At 53.4% G+C, this 15,037-nt stretch overlaps 1 protein-coding gene across 1 annotated transcript; it reads right to left on the bottom strand.

Annotated features, from left to right (window-relative positions):
• Window positions 1-557: 557 nt before the first annotated feature.
• LOC111150434 (coiled-coil domain containing 22) lies at window positions 558-14,160 on the bottom strand. Its single transcript, XM_022507893.1, has 17 exons — window positions 13,939-14,160; window positions 12,686-12,863; window positions 7,098-7,230; window positions 6,183-6,289; window positions 5,978-6,044; window positions 5,695-5,873; window positions 4,126-4,320; window positions 3,575-3,637; window positions 3,369-3,488; window positions 2,696-2,815; window positions 2,493-2,609; window positions 2,285-2,386; window positions 2,094-2,201; window positions 1,832-1,927; window positions 1,529-1,588; window positions 1,375-1,449; window positions 558-929 (listed from the first exon to the last, which is right to left on the bottom strand). The coding sequence occupies exons 1-17, from the start codon at window positions 13,986-13,988 to the stop codon at window positions 816-818; spliced, it is 1,884 nt and encodes a 627-aa protein (XP_022363601.1). The 5' UTR covers window positions 13,989-14,160; the 3' UTR covers window positions 558-815.
• Between the last annotated feature and the right edge of the window lie 877 nt (window positions 14,161-15,037).

The following is a 15,037-nucleotide window of genomic DNA, read 5'->3' as shown; positions in this document are numbered from 1 at the left end:
ACACACACACACACATACACACACACACACACACACACACAGGGTCCATCCTGTCCCTTGGACACAGGACCAAGAACCTGCCTCAGTACTCTCAGATAACCACAACCTCTACAGCCTCACAGACCATCGCACCTGAGCATGGTCCTGTCAACCCACAATCCCCGAAGCACACACCCACGGCCATCCCCCTGCCTGGCACACTCGTGCATGTGGTGTCACATGGGGCGTACCCAGCGCACCCCACCCCCGCCCTGCACAGAAGCAGCCTTGGTACCTTTAGGATCTCAGGTCCCAAAGAGCCACACAAACACACCCCAGTCATGCACATTCTCATGCAGCTCCCAAGACATCAGCTCGCTCACACAGGCCAAGAGAACGCACAGGGACATCACAAGTGCATGCACATGCACTTGGCGCCCCAGTGGGTCTCCGGGGTCCCAAGTGGGCTTTCACAGCCACACCCATGGAATCGCCAGATAGATCCCATGTCTCACCCGCCGCCCGCCCCACCTCCCCAGCCTTGAACGCTACATCCCCATCCAGGCCTCAGCTTTGACTGCAGACAGAACCCCTTCTTTATTTGGGATCCAAGGTCCTAACCCCAGCGCCCTCTCCAATAAATGGCAGCCACGTTCCCATGCTCTGGATGATCACTCCAGATCAGGGCTGGGGTCAGGAGGGCGGGGGTCTGGGCCCAAGGCCACAGCAGGAGGAGCGCAGCCAACAGAGGGAATGGCTAGGGCAAGTGCTTGGCCAGCAACCCCAACATCCCAGCTCCCTGCCCCACGCCAGGAGCAGACCGGCGCTGCGGTTCCTCAGGTCTCCCGGACCCGCCCCAGGAGGCTCGCGTTCTCCTGGCGGAGGGCTCGGTAGTCCTCACGGATCTTCTCCAGGTTGCTGAGGGTCTTTTTCCCCATCTCCGTCTCGATCTAAGGCAAGGCAAATCGCACGCCTTCAGTGTGTGGAGCCCCTGTCCCAGTTCCTGCTTGCCACCCGTCTCCATTAAGGCTGCTTGAGGCCCCCTCCTTGCTCCTCCCACCCTCCTCCTGCAACAGCGTGCTGTGCCCTAACGCAGGGCCTTTGCACATGCCATCTGTTTGCCTAAAGTGTCATGTGCTAACGTGGCAGCATGAGCCACCACATACTCTGGCTGAAGCCTCCGCCGATGGCCAAGGGAGGCAGGTACAAGGCCCTTCCGGGTGGAAGCTGGGGCCCTCTGGTCGCCGGCTGGTGCCAGGCCACACACACAGCTACTAAGGGGCAAGGCTGAGAGTCCAGCCATGGGCTATGTCTGCTCCCACAGCCTCTCTGGGCATAAACCGAGGTGCTGTCCACCGGCTTGCCTTGGTTTCCCCTCCTACTCCCGGGCCTCACCTGCTCCTCAAGGTCTCGAACTTCCCGCATGATTGTGCCCGTATCCTCGATGGTCTGGATGAGCTGGCTGCAGTTCTGGGGACGGCAAGAGCAGAAGGCTTGCACCCCCACCACACGCCACCCCGGCCGGCCCCCAGCATCCTTCTCCACTCACCTCGTGCAAGGCAGCTAGATATTTGTATGCCTTCCGAACAGCGTCATCCTTCTTGGCATCCTGACCAGACAGAAGGGACCAGTGGGCTTCCCCCTCGCCCCCCACACATACCACCTCCAGGACCCCAAGTCCACCCTCTCCCACTCCCCTGGCGTCCCCCTCCATGGCTTACAGCAGGGCCCAAGCCGCAGTGTACCTACACGGCTCACACCAGGCCGAGGCCCAAGCCAGCCTGTGAGCAGACAGGCAGGCGGGAGCCTAGCACGCACTGTACCCCCCGACCCAGCCCAGCCAGGCCCGCACCTTGAACACAAGCTCATCGGTCACGGCAAATGTCCGGTCCAGCTTCCCAGACAGGGAGTTGATTTCCTTCTGAAGCTCCTTTGTGTCCGACAAGATCTGGCAGAGAACAGGGCAGCCATGAGCCCACACTCACACCCAGACAGTGGCTAGAGAGCTCTGCCTTTCGGAGGGCGTGAGGTCCCTGTGTGGCCACGCTACATGCTTCTGCCCCTTGCACGTGTCTGCCTGTCGGCCCCAACCCTCCACGGCCACAGTGATGCACCTTAGTGATCTCTTCCTTCTGCTTCCGGATGTTGCCCACAATCTCCAGGATGCGCTGGGTATAGGCCAGTCGGGACACGTCTCTAGGCAGGGTCTCCAGCTCAGACACCTAGATAGGAACATGGCAGACGCTCTCCTGGGACCCAATCCCCATCCAATCCAAGCCACTCAGGGCCCCCGCACAGGCCTTACCAGCTGCTTATAGACCTCCTCCTTCCTGCGGGCCTCTTCGGCAGCTGCTCGAACACTCTGGTGCAGCTCCTGGATCTCTGCCAGCCGTCGAGAAGATTCCAGCTGCCAGGACCCCAGGGGCAGAGGGGCAGTGAGCACAGCACAAGGACGGCCCCCTAGGGAGGAACTGAACCCGCCCCACCCACAGCCCAGGGACCTGACAACCTACCTCTCTGCAATCCTGGAGCTTTCGGAGGTGGCGGTACTCAGCCAGGAGAGGGACCCGGTGCTTTTCCCACTGACCTGCCAAGTGGATGACCCGCTGGGCGCTACTCTCTACCACGAGCTGGGGGTGATGCAAGGGGATCCGTGTCACACAGGCTGGACCCCTCCGCCTCCGGCCCTCCCGCCCAGCCTCGCTGCCAGCCCCACCTGCAGCTTGGCGAGGTTGGCAGCCCCATCAGGCAGCAGCTCCGCCGCCCGGCTCTTCAAGCGCAGGACCTGCTCACGCTCCGCCACGCTGAGCTCGCTCTGACGACGCTCTGCCTCTACCTGGCACCCCAAGACCCCCGCTGCTGTTGGTGGAGGAGCCCAGCCATACGTCACAGCCCTTTAGCCCCCAACGAGCTTGAGCGCACCCAGATGACAACACACCCCTCCACGCTCTAGCAGCCCCCTGACCCCTCCTGATGGTGACAAACACCCACAGGCCCCTCTGATCCCTCTACCTCCAAAATGACCCCCTCCCTCTGCCCCGGAAGCCCTGACAAGGCCCACAAGCCCCTGCCCAGACAGACCCATCGCACCCTCACAGATGCTCACACCCCTCCTGATTCTCACAGACACCAACATATCCTGACTGAAGCCCACAGGTGCCCCTAACCCCCACAGCTCCAATGCCCCTGACCCTACGTCCCCCTCTCACCCCCACTGATTCTCCTGAAACCTCAAGAGCCCACAGGTCCCCAAGGTTGCCTCTGAACCCTTCTGCCATCAGCAGACTGCCACCAAGCCCTCTCAGCCCCTTTAAGTCCCTCTAGGCCCTTTAGGCCCTGCCAGGATCCAACCCCAGGTGGGCAGCCCCTCCCCCACCCCCATCCCCCACCTGCACAAGGTTGATTCCCAGGGTCTTCATGTTGGCTTCAACCTCTTCGATGTTGCGGTTCACTCCCTCCAGCTGTTCCCGAAGAGACTCCAGCTCCTGCTCTTGGGCTGCCCTCGTGTCCTGGGAGGGACAGGCCAGTGGGGGCGGGGGTGTCAGGCCTGCTAGGCAGGGCAGGAGCCCAGAACCCCCTCCGATGCTCCACTTACCTGTTCAGGCCGCTGGGAGGGGGCCGGCACATCGCACACCTGGGCTGCCTGGACCTCGGGCTCCTGGGGGAGTGAGACGGGGGTATCCTGGCTGTCAGAGAAGGCCCTGCCCCTCCCAGCCCAGCCTCAGCAGCCCCTCCGAGCGCCATACTCCTGTCCACTCAACGGCTGACGGCTGTCAGAGCTGGTTTATGGGACCCAGACACTCTGAGACCACAGGCTGGAGTTCTTGCTCATGAAGAAACCTTCCAGACCCCGATACGAGAAGGATGACGGCCCCTCTAGGTCAAGGAGCAAAGACGTGTCCAAGGAAACTGTCCGGGGAAGCTGGGGTTTGCACAAAGCACCCCTACACCCTGCCATGGTTTCCACCCCTCCCCCCTTTCTCCACGGAAGCTCTTGAGAAGCCAGGGGACCCCCAGCGCACAGAGGGCACACCCAGTGGGGACACAGGAACCTGTGTTGATAAAGTGTGTCGTCTGCACAGACAGCGACCCTGCAAGCCTGCCTCGGCCCTGCCAGCCCGCCCGGGGCCACTCAGACCCACTCACCGGACGGAAGGTGAACTTCTCTGAGTGGGTGAAACGGGAGCCCTTGGGAGCACCAGTCCTGGCCCCTGCACCCCAGGCCTGCAGCAGCTCTCCCAGGTCTCGGGCTTGCGCAGGAGCCCCTGGTCGGCCCCAGGTCTGGCGGAGATGCTCAGCCAGGTGCTTCTGCAGCCGCTGTTGCTGGGCCCGTGTATCCTCCTGGACGCAGAAGGCAGCGCAGACGGGAGGCTGTCGAGGCCAGCTGGGCACCCGAGGTCCTGCCTCCTCCAGGGAGCCGCCTGACAAAGGGCTACCACCCAGTTGCTTCTCCCACCGAGGGGGCCCAGTCCTCCCCTCTCGGGATGCACCAGGTCTGGGAGGTCCCCAAGGACAGGGTCCCCCCGTCCCAGCCATGCTTCTCTCCACCCATTCGCTCCCCATACAGGAGGGCAGCTGAGGGAAGGGAGAGAGGCAGCAAATCAGCAGCCTCCAAATCAGAGGTTGATGGGGCAAGGCTACGTGAGGACAGAGCAGAGACAGAGTCAGAGGTGCTGGGCAAAGAAGTGGTGGAAGCAGAGTAGGAGAGAGAGAGAAAGAGAGAGAATGAACAGAAGCAGTTTCGAGACAACTGGGGAAATCTGATTACGAACGCAGTGACGGATGGTATTAGGGTATTAATGTTATCAGGTGTGAAAATGACCCGGGGGTTACCTTAAAAAGTGGATACCCTTATGAGTTAAGAGATGTATACTTCAGTATGTATAGTCAAAATGGCATGTATACTGGGATTTGCCTTAAAATAATACTGAAAAAAAGAACAACTTGGGGAGAACAGATGAAGAAAGATTGGTGAAAGTCTCATAGTTGAAGGCGGATGAGGGGCACCTAAGATTCATTAGAATATTCTGTGTCTGAAAATGTCTATGAGTTTTAAAAAAATAAACGTCAAAAAAATAAATTAATTAATTAAAAAGAAGTCAAGATGGAAGAAATGGCAGTGGGGAACACAGGGGCAGGTGGAAAGTGAGTGCCAGAGGTGAACAGAAGGGAAGGGGAGAGACAGTCTGGAAATGAGGAGACAGACAGAGGAGCAAGAACGGAGGGGCAGCAACACCACAAAACGAGAACAACAGTGACCAGAAGAGCCAGCACAGAGACCTAGGGACAGAAAAAATGAGCACGGGGGACGGTGGCAGAGACAGAGAAGGAACAAGAGACTCAGGGGCAGGAAGAAGGTAATAGAAACAGGAAGGAAGGGGGCAAACCCTGACCTCTCTGGTGGCTAAGAACATGCCGGTTGTTCGGTGGAGCGTTAGCCTGAGGGGAAGGCACTATCACCCCCGCCCAAGTCTCAGAACTGGAAACCGAGGCTCTGGGGAGGGGAAAGGAGAGTGACCAGTATGAGGTTCCCAGTCATTTGGACCTCAGTGTTCTCTCAGGGGAAGAGCCAGTTAGGCGCATGCAGAGGGGAGGTGATGAGGGACCAAGTGGGGAAAGGAGGGCACAGAGGACCAGGGGATGCTGAGATGGGAGCAGTAGGAAGCAGCCATGAGCAGGGGCCTTGGAAGTAGGGAGCCGAGCTTCAGGCTGTACCTGGGTGGGATGGCGGGGTGCCCGGTGGACCCAGTCCTCGTCTCCAGGGCGGTCCCGGCCCGTGTGCTGGCAGAGCTGGATGGCATGGCTTTCGAGGAGTGAGGCCACCCTCCCGGCAGGCTGGGGCACCTGCGTGGGGGCTGGTAGCAGCAGAGGACTTGCCTGGAATTCCCGGGGCTCTGGAGGCAAGAACAGAGTCAGCTAGCCCTCCCGCTGGGCCCAGGGCGCCAGGCCTACCACGTCCATCCTTCTCCTGAGCCCCTCCCCACAACCTCAGGCTTACCTCCTCTGGAACTCAACTCAGGCAGGACCAGCCTGGTGGTGTGGAAAGGCTTCTGGGAGGCGGAGCCCTGGGGAGGAGAGCAGAATCAGAGCCTCCATGAGGAACTGTGGTGGGGGCCACTGGTGGGAGGGGGGCCAAACACCTGAGCGCCCAGATGGGGCCAAGGTGGGGACAGGCAACATCGATGGGAGTTGGTGGGTCCCACCTGGAGGTGCTGTAGCTTGGGAGTGCGGAGGAGTGGTGGGACCCAGGGCAGGGCCAGCTGGTCCCGGATCTGGCTCCCGATGGCCCGGAGAAGGATAGCTGAGTCTCCTGTGGGAGAGTGGGGAAGGAGCATCCATCAGATGACAAGGCCATAACGCCAAAAATATAAACCCTGGGAAAGAAGCCACTGCTCCCGGACCACCCCCCCATAGATGCATATCTAGCTACCTAGCCTTCTCACCCTAGGCCATTCAACAAGCAGTTACGGAGCACCTACTGCATACCAGTCACTGTTCTAGACTCTTGGGATACTTCAGTGAACAAACTGAGAAGTACCCCCGCCCTCACAGAGCTGGCATGCTGGTAGAGGAGAACATGATTCAGGTCAAAAGTACAAGACAGAAAGCTGTCAGGTGATGATCTGAGAGGAGGGTAAAGATCACTGAGAGGGGCACGCAATTTTAAACAAGGCAGTCTGAGGAAGGCCTCCCCGAGGTGACACAAGAAAAGAGCCTCTAAAAGGTAAGAGGGTGAACCAGGAAGATATCTAGGGGAAGAATAATCTGGCAAATACAAAGGCCCCAAGGCAGGAGCACACCTGGAGGGTCACAGAAGCACCAAGGAGGCTGGTGTGGCTGGAGTGGTGGGGAGGGGAGTGAGAAGGAGGAGGAGAGGCCGAGGTCCCTCCCAACACCAACTTCCCACCTGGGGCAGCCCAAGCCCAGGACCCTCTTCCCCCACCCTGACTCCCTTCCCCCAGCCCCAATCCTCCCCTGCCCCCCCAGCTCTCCCAAAGATACATCCCCCACCCCACCCCCAGTCAACCTTTTTACCACCTCCACCTCTCTCGGGCCCCTACGACACCCAGCAACACCATGCTGTCCTTCACCCCCACCATGCCCTGGGCAGACCATACCTGCAGGCTGATCTGCATCCTCGGAGGCATCAGAGGGCAGACGCTCAGCCAAGAAGAGAAGTAGTTCCCGGAGATCAGGCTCACTGGGGTAGAGGAAGTTCTGATAGCCAAGCTCCAAGGGATAGCCCAGGTCCTAGAGGTTGGGGAGGTAGCCTCTATCAGTCAGACAGGCAGAATTCCCCTGTCCCGGGAGCCCTGGGCCTGGACCACAAAGGCTCCCACTCTCTCACCAACCACCACCCTCTCAACTTCACCTTGGCTCCCCAAAGGCCTTCAGGCCTCTGCGGGGGACAGGGGTGGGAATCACAGAGTGATTATAGTCAATGCTACAGAGAGCAAGAAGTAAGAAAGGCTCTGGCCTTTCTAACTAGGACCCCAAATCCACACGTCACAGAGGAGAAGACAAATATTTCTGAATCCCTGTAAAGAAACAAAAATTTTAAAGAATATAATTACCAAAGTCACAAAAGTGATGACAAGCTAGAAAAAAATGTATATGGAGTTCACATCACAAGCAAAGAGTAAATCTACCTATTCTATAAAGAGTGTCTAAAATCAAACAAGCAGAAAAGACCAGCAATGCAAGAGAAAAGTAGGCAAAAGATAGGAAGAGGCAGCTCACAGAAAAAGAAATGAAAATGGCCCTTCAACCTAGGCAAATATGCCCAACCTTGCTGCAGACTGAAAACACACAGAGAGATCTCACACACACACATCACTGACCCAGGACACTGTGACGATCCGTCCTCCGGGTGCGCACTGGGAGGGAGATACCATCGCTAGGGCAGCGTTCCTGCCCAAAACCTGAATCCGCTCATTAGAAAACACTCCGACCAACTCAAGGGGTAAGCCGGTCCAGGCAACAGCCAGCCTGGGCTCTTCAAAAACATTTGTTATTACAAAAGAAACGTAGAAACAAAAACCAAGGAGGACTGTTGACTATGCAAGATAGAGAAGTAACAGTGAAACAAAATGTAGGGTCCTTGATTAGATACACTCCCCAGTTAAAACAAAACAAAACAAAACAAACAAACAAACAGCAACAGAGACATTTTGGGGACAGCTGGGGAAATTCCACCAGGCACTGGATATAAGATACTGTTGTTCTAACATATTACTATCAATTGTTAAATATATACTATCAATATTAAATTTCAGGGATGTGATCACGATACTGTGGTTATGCTGGCAAATGTCCTACTTAGGAGAGGTGTGATGAAAATTGTAGGTGGGGGGTATCCTGCTGTCGGCCACTTTCAAATGGTTCGGCAAAGAAGTGTAAGTGTGTGTGTGTGTGTGTGTGTGTGTGTGTGTGTGTGTGTGTCTATGTATCTATATACAGAGAAAAGAATGGAGCACAAAGCTAACAAACGTTTGTCCAAGTACAAAGCTGGGGAGAAACATGATACTGAGATATCATTCCTCACCTACTGAAGGGGCACAAATCAGTGGGCCAGGCTATGGAGAAGCAGGTGCTCTCCCCAGCGCTGCTGGTAGGAAGGCAGAAATGAAACAAAGCCAGGTGAGGGCAACTGGGCAAAATTGGCCAAAAATAACATCTGCTTTTACTCTTCCACCTCACTAAGCCTGCTTTGAGGAGCTGACCATGAAGCCATGCCCGGAACAATTCAAAAGGACAGATGCACAAGATTCCTCTTTACAGCATTATTTGCAAAATACTGGAAACGCCCTAAATGTCTAAGCATTTAATACATTAAATGCTGCTTTGGGGGGGATTTATAAAAAAAGGTAAGAAGGAGAAAAGAGTCTTCCTCCTCTGTATGAAGAAGACTCTGATTATCTACCTTCTAATTCTTTTTTTTACAAATCTATTCCTTTAAAACAAGAATTTATTTATGTATTTGAGAGAGAGAGAGAGAGAGAGAGAGAGAGAGAGAGCACTGGCAGGCAGAACGGCAGGCAGAGGGAGAGGGAGAAGCAGGCTCTCTGCTGAGCAGGGAGCCTGACACAGGGCTCCATCCCAGGACCCAGGGAGCATGACCTGAGCCGAAGGCAGACACTCAACCGACTGAGCCACCCAAGTGCTCCCTCCCTTTTGATTCTTACAGTGCTATCAGATGCTGCTTTCTTCTACCACTTCTGAGATACAGCATCTCCTCCTCCAGCACCCGTAAAAGATGAATACCAGTGACGATGATAATGGTGGATACTGTGTCAAGCCCTCTCTATTTTCCATGCTTCGATTCCTTAAACCAAACGCAGGAATGGGTAGCTAGTCTTTATTTTCCCTTGTTTTACAGATTTCCCATAAATTAAAATGACCAACTCTACTACAGTGCTGTGATTTCTGAATTACCCTCAAAAGGCTGCGGGTTCACTGCCCTCACCTCCTCTTCCTCCGCGTGACAGACTTTATTAATTTACGACAGAGTGTGGGTCCCTTAGGGAACCTTTTCTTGACAGAACAGCCAAGGTAACGAAAAAAAAAAGTTGCTAAAGAAAAAATACAAGGGGCGCCTGGGTGGCTCAGTGGTTTAAAGCCTCTGCCTTCAGCTCAGGTCATGGTCCCAGGGTCCTGGGATTGAGCCCCACATCAGGCTCTCTGCTCAGCAGGGAGCCTGCTTCCTCCTCTCTCTCTGCCTGCCTCTCGGCCTACTTGTGATCTCTGTCTGTCAAGTAAATAAATAAAATCTTTTTAAAAAGAAGAAGAAGAAGAAGAAGAAATACAAATGGGCAAAGCCCTGAAAAGGGAAGGGCTCTGCAAAGAAACCTTGGGAGTTCCCAAATGACCTCGGGCCCACCCTTCTGATAGTTAGAAGACGGCCTTTCTCCCTGGCTCCAAACCAGGAAGCAGATTTCTGGTTTTGCTTTTTGCCTTCCAGACTCTGCAGAGTATGCAGATGTGCTCCCTGGAGCAGAACAAGCAGGAAACGGAACAGAATATGGAAGACCGTGAAGAGGAAGGATACGATGTCCAATCGTAGTCAACACAATGCTCCAAGGGGATCTATCTGTGTGAAACAAGGGTTTTTAGACTATTTCAGAGAAACAGGTTCTTGCCTTGCTTTGTGGCTCGTACATACCCTAGATGGTTACTAAGTTAGGTGGATGGGACTTTTGCTATGTGTCATGAATCATTGCTTACAACCAGCAACTGGGCAATCAAAATCTACTAAAGCAAGAAAAAAGATAGAAAGGAGAAAAGGGGGGGGGATAAGTATATTCACATTTGCTTGTATCTGCATTAAAAAAACAAAAAGCAAAAACCTAGAAAGACACACAGAGACAAGTTAAAGTGAACGGTTTGGAGCGTGAGACTGCGAGATACCATGTTCCTTCCATCACACCCTGGAGATCTCTCTTACCCTTTCAGTGGTTAACCACCTTTTACCTAATTAACAGTTCTTTGTATTAAAATGTCCCTGCTCAAATTATGCCTGGGGTTTTGGTCTCCAGACTGGACCCTGACTAATAAAATAACCTACTCTAAACAAAAGGGACTTAGAGGGGTCCTGGGTGGCTCAGTGGGTTAAAACCTCTGCCTTCGGCTCAGGTCATGATTCCAGGGTCCTGGGATCGAGCCCCCCATCAGGCTCCCTGCTCTGCGGGAAGCCTGCTTCTCCCTCTCCCACTCTCCCTGCTTGTGTTCCCTCTCTTGCTGTGTCTCTCTGTCAAATAAATAAATAAGACCTTTAAAATAAAATAAAAAGGGACTTAGTGGCTTTGGTGTGAAAAGATTGGGAATGAAATTCAGCCCAGGCCACTGACTGGCTAAGGTCTTAGACCAATTACTGAACTGCCCGGAAGTTCAGTTTCCTAGCTGTAAAATGGGGTTCCCTACGTTCCTGCTTTAAGAGCTCATAGGCCCCATCAGGGTTCTGCATGGGGCCTGAGAAACAGGCCCAGAAACAAAGCTTGATTCTCTATCAGAGTTGCCGTTGGTCTGGAGCTCCACAGACTCTGAAAGTAGACTTCCCAGACTCGAATCCAAGGTTTGCCTCTGACCCACTGTGTGACCTCGGGCAAATCACTTAAGTTCTCTGTGCTCTACTTTCCTCCTCTTGAAAAAAAAAAAAGAAGGGGGGGATACTGACAGTACCTACTTGAGAAAGTTGTCAGGAGAACAAAGGAATATTATACCATGTTACCACAGCACCCAGCCCAGGGTAGACACTCAGAAAACATCTTTATTATCTGCCTATGTGTGTGGATTAGGTCACAACAGGAGGATTTATGTCAGAGGGTCACCATCATAAGAGTATGAAAACCACCGGCTTTCGAGCGACTTTACTTTGTGTTTTTTCTGACACCTGCAATCAAAGAGTTGTGACTGATACAGAAACTCATTCCAGGAGTCAGGTGTGTGAAGTGACAGACACCAAAATATGGAGGTGGCTGAGTGGCAGAAAGTGCTGGGTGTGGGGCATGTGAAGAGGTGGACAGCAGAAGAACCTGAAAACCCCTGAGAGCCAGGCGAACTTGAGAGCTAAGGAATGGGCAGGGTGCCTTGGCCTCCTGGGAAGAGATAGAAACCGCATAAGCAAGGTCCAAATTCAAGAAACCTAACCACCCTGTCCCCAGGGCCGGGGCAGGGGGAGCTAAAGGAAATTTTCACTGTATTTACTCTACTCTCCCTCTGCCACCATATCCTAGGTCTGTTGGCCAAGTTCACGTTCGTCATGTAGCCAGAGGTGGCTAGAATGCAAGCCACCAGATCAGGCCTCTCTCAGAACCATAACACCACTTACACAGAGCTCTAGCCCACTTTTTCTATATGCACTGAGTTTTACTCCTCCTAGCAACCCTAGGTGGGAGGTGCGACTCTCACGCAGGTTTGACATGTGAAGAGATAGACCCAAAGAGGTTAAGAGACTGACCCTACATCACAGAGCAAGCAAGCCAGGAGAAATGACATTACGCAGAGGGCCTAGACATAGTAACTGGGCACAGATCTGTACTGGGGAGGTATGAGAGTTTCACCACAGGGCACTTTACCTGGGAGAGAGACAGTTGGGAATTATTCTCAGGAGAGGCAGGGCCACGAGGGGGAATGCAGTAGAGACAAAGTTCTACTTAACCAGCATACCTTCCTTCAGGTAACCCTCTGACCCCCAACTCCCAAGCGATCCTACAGGAGCAGCCAGTCACAGTGTCCTACGGGGATGACCATGTGATCCATGTGAGGCCGATCAGAGCACATAGTGATTGAGGAGAGAGCCTGTGACCCAAGTTAAGCCTTTTCCTGGAGCTCCTAAATGGATACCATAGTGGGGGAAAATTCTAGCACTGCCTTAGTGGCGCTAAGCTTAAAATGTGGGAGCCAGGGCCAGCCCAGGCTCAAACTAGATCAACTCATATAATGCTCCTAATAACTCTACTTTTATCACCTCAGTTTCAGAAATAAGGAAACCGAGGCCCAGAAAGGTCAGGGTCACACAGTTAGTAGTGAAGGTCTGAGCTACTCAGGCGGTCTGACCACAGAGCCAGCGTCCTTAACCACTAATGAATGCTCAGCCACAAGAGGAGGTGGCAGAGAGGAAAGCCGAGCATTTCAAAGGAGCTCGAGGACTTTGTGAAGGAGGAAGGAAGAGGCCCTGTGTACTGTGTACTGGGAGAAGGGCACTCACCATGCAGGCCTGAGCCAGGCTCATAGCCAGGCGGAACCGGGCAGACATGGCCAGAGGGAGCAGGGGGCTGAGGCCGGAGCCCACGGCAGGGTTGATGACGCGCAGGCAGCGGACCACAGCTTCTACAACCAACTCCGTGGTGAAGGCTCGTAGCGTCTGCACATCTGGAGGGACTGCCCTGAAAAAGAAGAGGGCAGGCTGGAAGCAGGCCAGGCAAAAGGGATCAGGCTGGGCCCTGCTGCCTTATGGAAGCTTTAGTATTGGGGTGGGAGTGGGGTGGGGGAGGGATGGTTGCAGTTCAGACAGGTCCTGGGTGTTGGTGACTTCAACTTCCATTTGGAAAACTAAGAACTGGGGAAGTCCTTAGGTCCTAATGGTGGACGTAAGGGATCTGAATTAAAAAACAAAAACAAAAACAAAAACAAACTCAAATTGCCATATCCTTAAAAGTCTCAAAGTTCTGGGGTCTGGGAAGGGCAAGGGACCCAGGTGGCATGCCCTCTGTGTTTCTGGATCCCCAGGTATCATGCTCCCTGCACGTCAGGGGCCCCTAGATATTGAGCTGCTAGGGTTTTAAGACTAGATATCTCAAGGCTCAGGTTTGCAGGAGTTCCAAATGTCAGGGTCCTTAGATGTCAAGATCCCCGAATATCAAGACCTTCTAGTTTCAAGCAATCCAGAAATCAGGCTCCCTAGATGTTGGCATCCTCGGTTCTTAGGGTCCTTGAATGCAGAAGTCCTTGTGTGTCAGGGTGACTAAGTGTTGAGGCCGCCAGATTTTAAGTTCTGGGGATTTTAAAAGCCCAGGTGTTGGGAAACAGAGTTTGAAGGTTCCCAAGTATCCAGTCCCAGGGTTTATGAGTGCCAGCGTCCTGGGTGTTTAAATTCCCTGGTTCTCAAGATGGCTTAGATTTTCTTAATACCAGAATCCCAGAGTATTGATGTCAAGAATTACATACTTCAGGATCCTGGGTGTTGAGGATCCAAGGTTTTAAGCTCTGGAGATGTCTGGGTCCTGGAATTTGGGGTTTACCAAGTGTTGGGGGCAAAGGGTTTGTTTGGGAGCTCCCTGCTGTCAGAGTGCGTGCATGCGTGTGTGTGTGTGTCTGTGTAAGGAGGGGGTGTCTTAGGGTCCTGGAAGTTGGAGCCCCAGATGTCAGGGTCTGGGGTTTTAAGGTTCCCGGGTGACTGGGTCCAGAGTTTTGGAGTCCCGGATGTGGGCATTCCGGGTTGGGCGGGGGCTGTGTCCTTACGTGCCGGCCTGGCGCAGGGAATGGATGAGGATTCGGTCCGCCTCCTCCATGGTGGAGCGGTGTTCGAGTCTGGAGTCGGGTCCAGGGCCGGGTCCGAGCAAGAGAGGCGCAGTTGAAACCCCGTTCCGCACTCGCGGTCCAAGGAGTGTCACAGGCTGCGCGGGGAGAGCCGGGATGTGTAGTTCGGAGGACGAGTGTGGCGCACGCCGGATGCCTGGCGGCGTCCTGGTGCGAAGGTGCGTCTGCAGGCTTGGGCGTGCAATGGCTGCTGGGAGTTGTAGTTCTTCCGCTTGCAGTCCGGTGGGTTCTTCCAAGGGGGCAATTAAGTGTATTTTGAGCGCGTGAGCGAGCGAGCGAGCGATCGAGAGTGCGCACATCTCTATGTGTGTGCGCCTGTCTATGCGCATGAGCGTGCGCGCAATGGTAGAAAAGGGACCGGAGGGGAGAGAGGCTTCCTGACTCGTTCATTTAAGGCGGCATTCATCTTCCATATCGTAAAAGTGTATAAGTTAAAGGCAAGGGCTTTAGCATAAAGCGGCTACGATTGCGTCTCAACATTTTAGCTCACGTGTTTAGCTCAACTAGCTAAAGGTGCAACCATGGGCAGGTTATATAATTTGCCTGTGTCTTAGTTTCCTCATCTGTAAGGATTAAAACAATTAATTTATGTAAAGCATTGCTAACTCTGTACCTGACACATAATACAGTAGGAAGGCGCTATGTAAATTGTAACCACTAGTATTCATGTATTCCATAAATGCTTTCTCTTCATGTTATACATATGTGTACAGGCCAAGGAATAATTACAGAGTAAACATTCATGTAACCACCATTCATTAGTGCCATGTTTGTCAAAAATAAATCATGTTTGCATATATATGGGGCTCAGTTTCTGAACTCTATTCTGTTCTTAATTATTGTAGCTTTATAACATTCCTTAATATCTGATCTGGAATGTCCTCCCACTTTGTTCCTTCTCAAAGGATTTTGGCTCTTCTAGATCCTTTGTATATCGATATAAATTTTAGAATCAGTTTGTCAAATTACAGGGGAAAATCTTTCGGATTTCATTTGGGACAGCCATTGAATCTCCAAATCA

The sequence above is a fragment of the Enhydra lutris genome, unplaced genomic scaffold (assembly GCF_002288905.1).
Source record: "Enhydra lutris kenyoni isolate GAN:26980312 unplaced genomic scaffold, ASM228890v2 scaffoldscaffold23, whole genome shotgun sequence".
NCBI classification, from domain to species: Eukaryota; Metazoa; Chordata; class Mammalia; order Carnivora; family Mustelidae; genus Enhydra; species Enhydra lutris.
The sequence above is the reverse complement of the archived record's forward strand: the minus strand, read 5'-3'. Positions and strand labels throughout refer to the sequence as shown.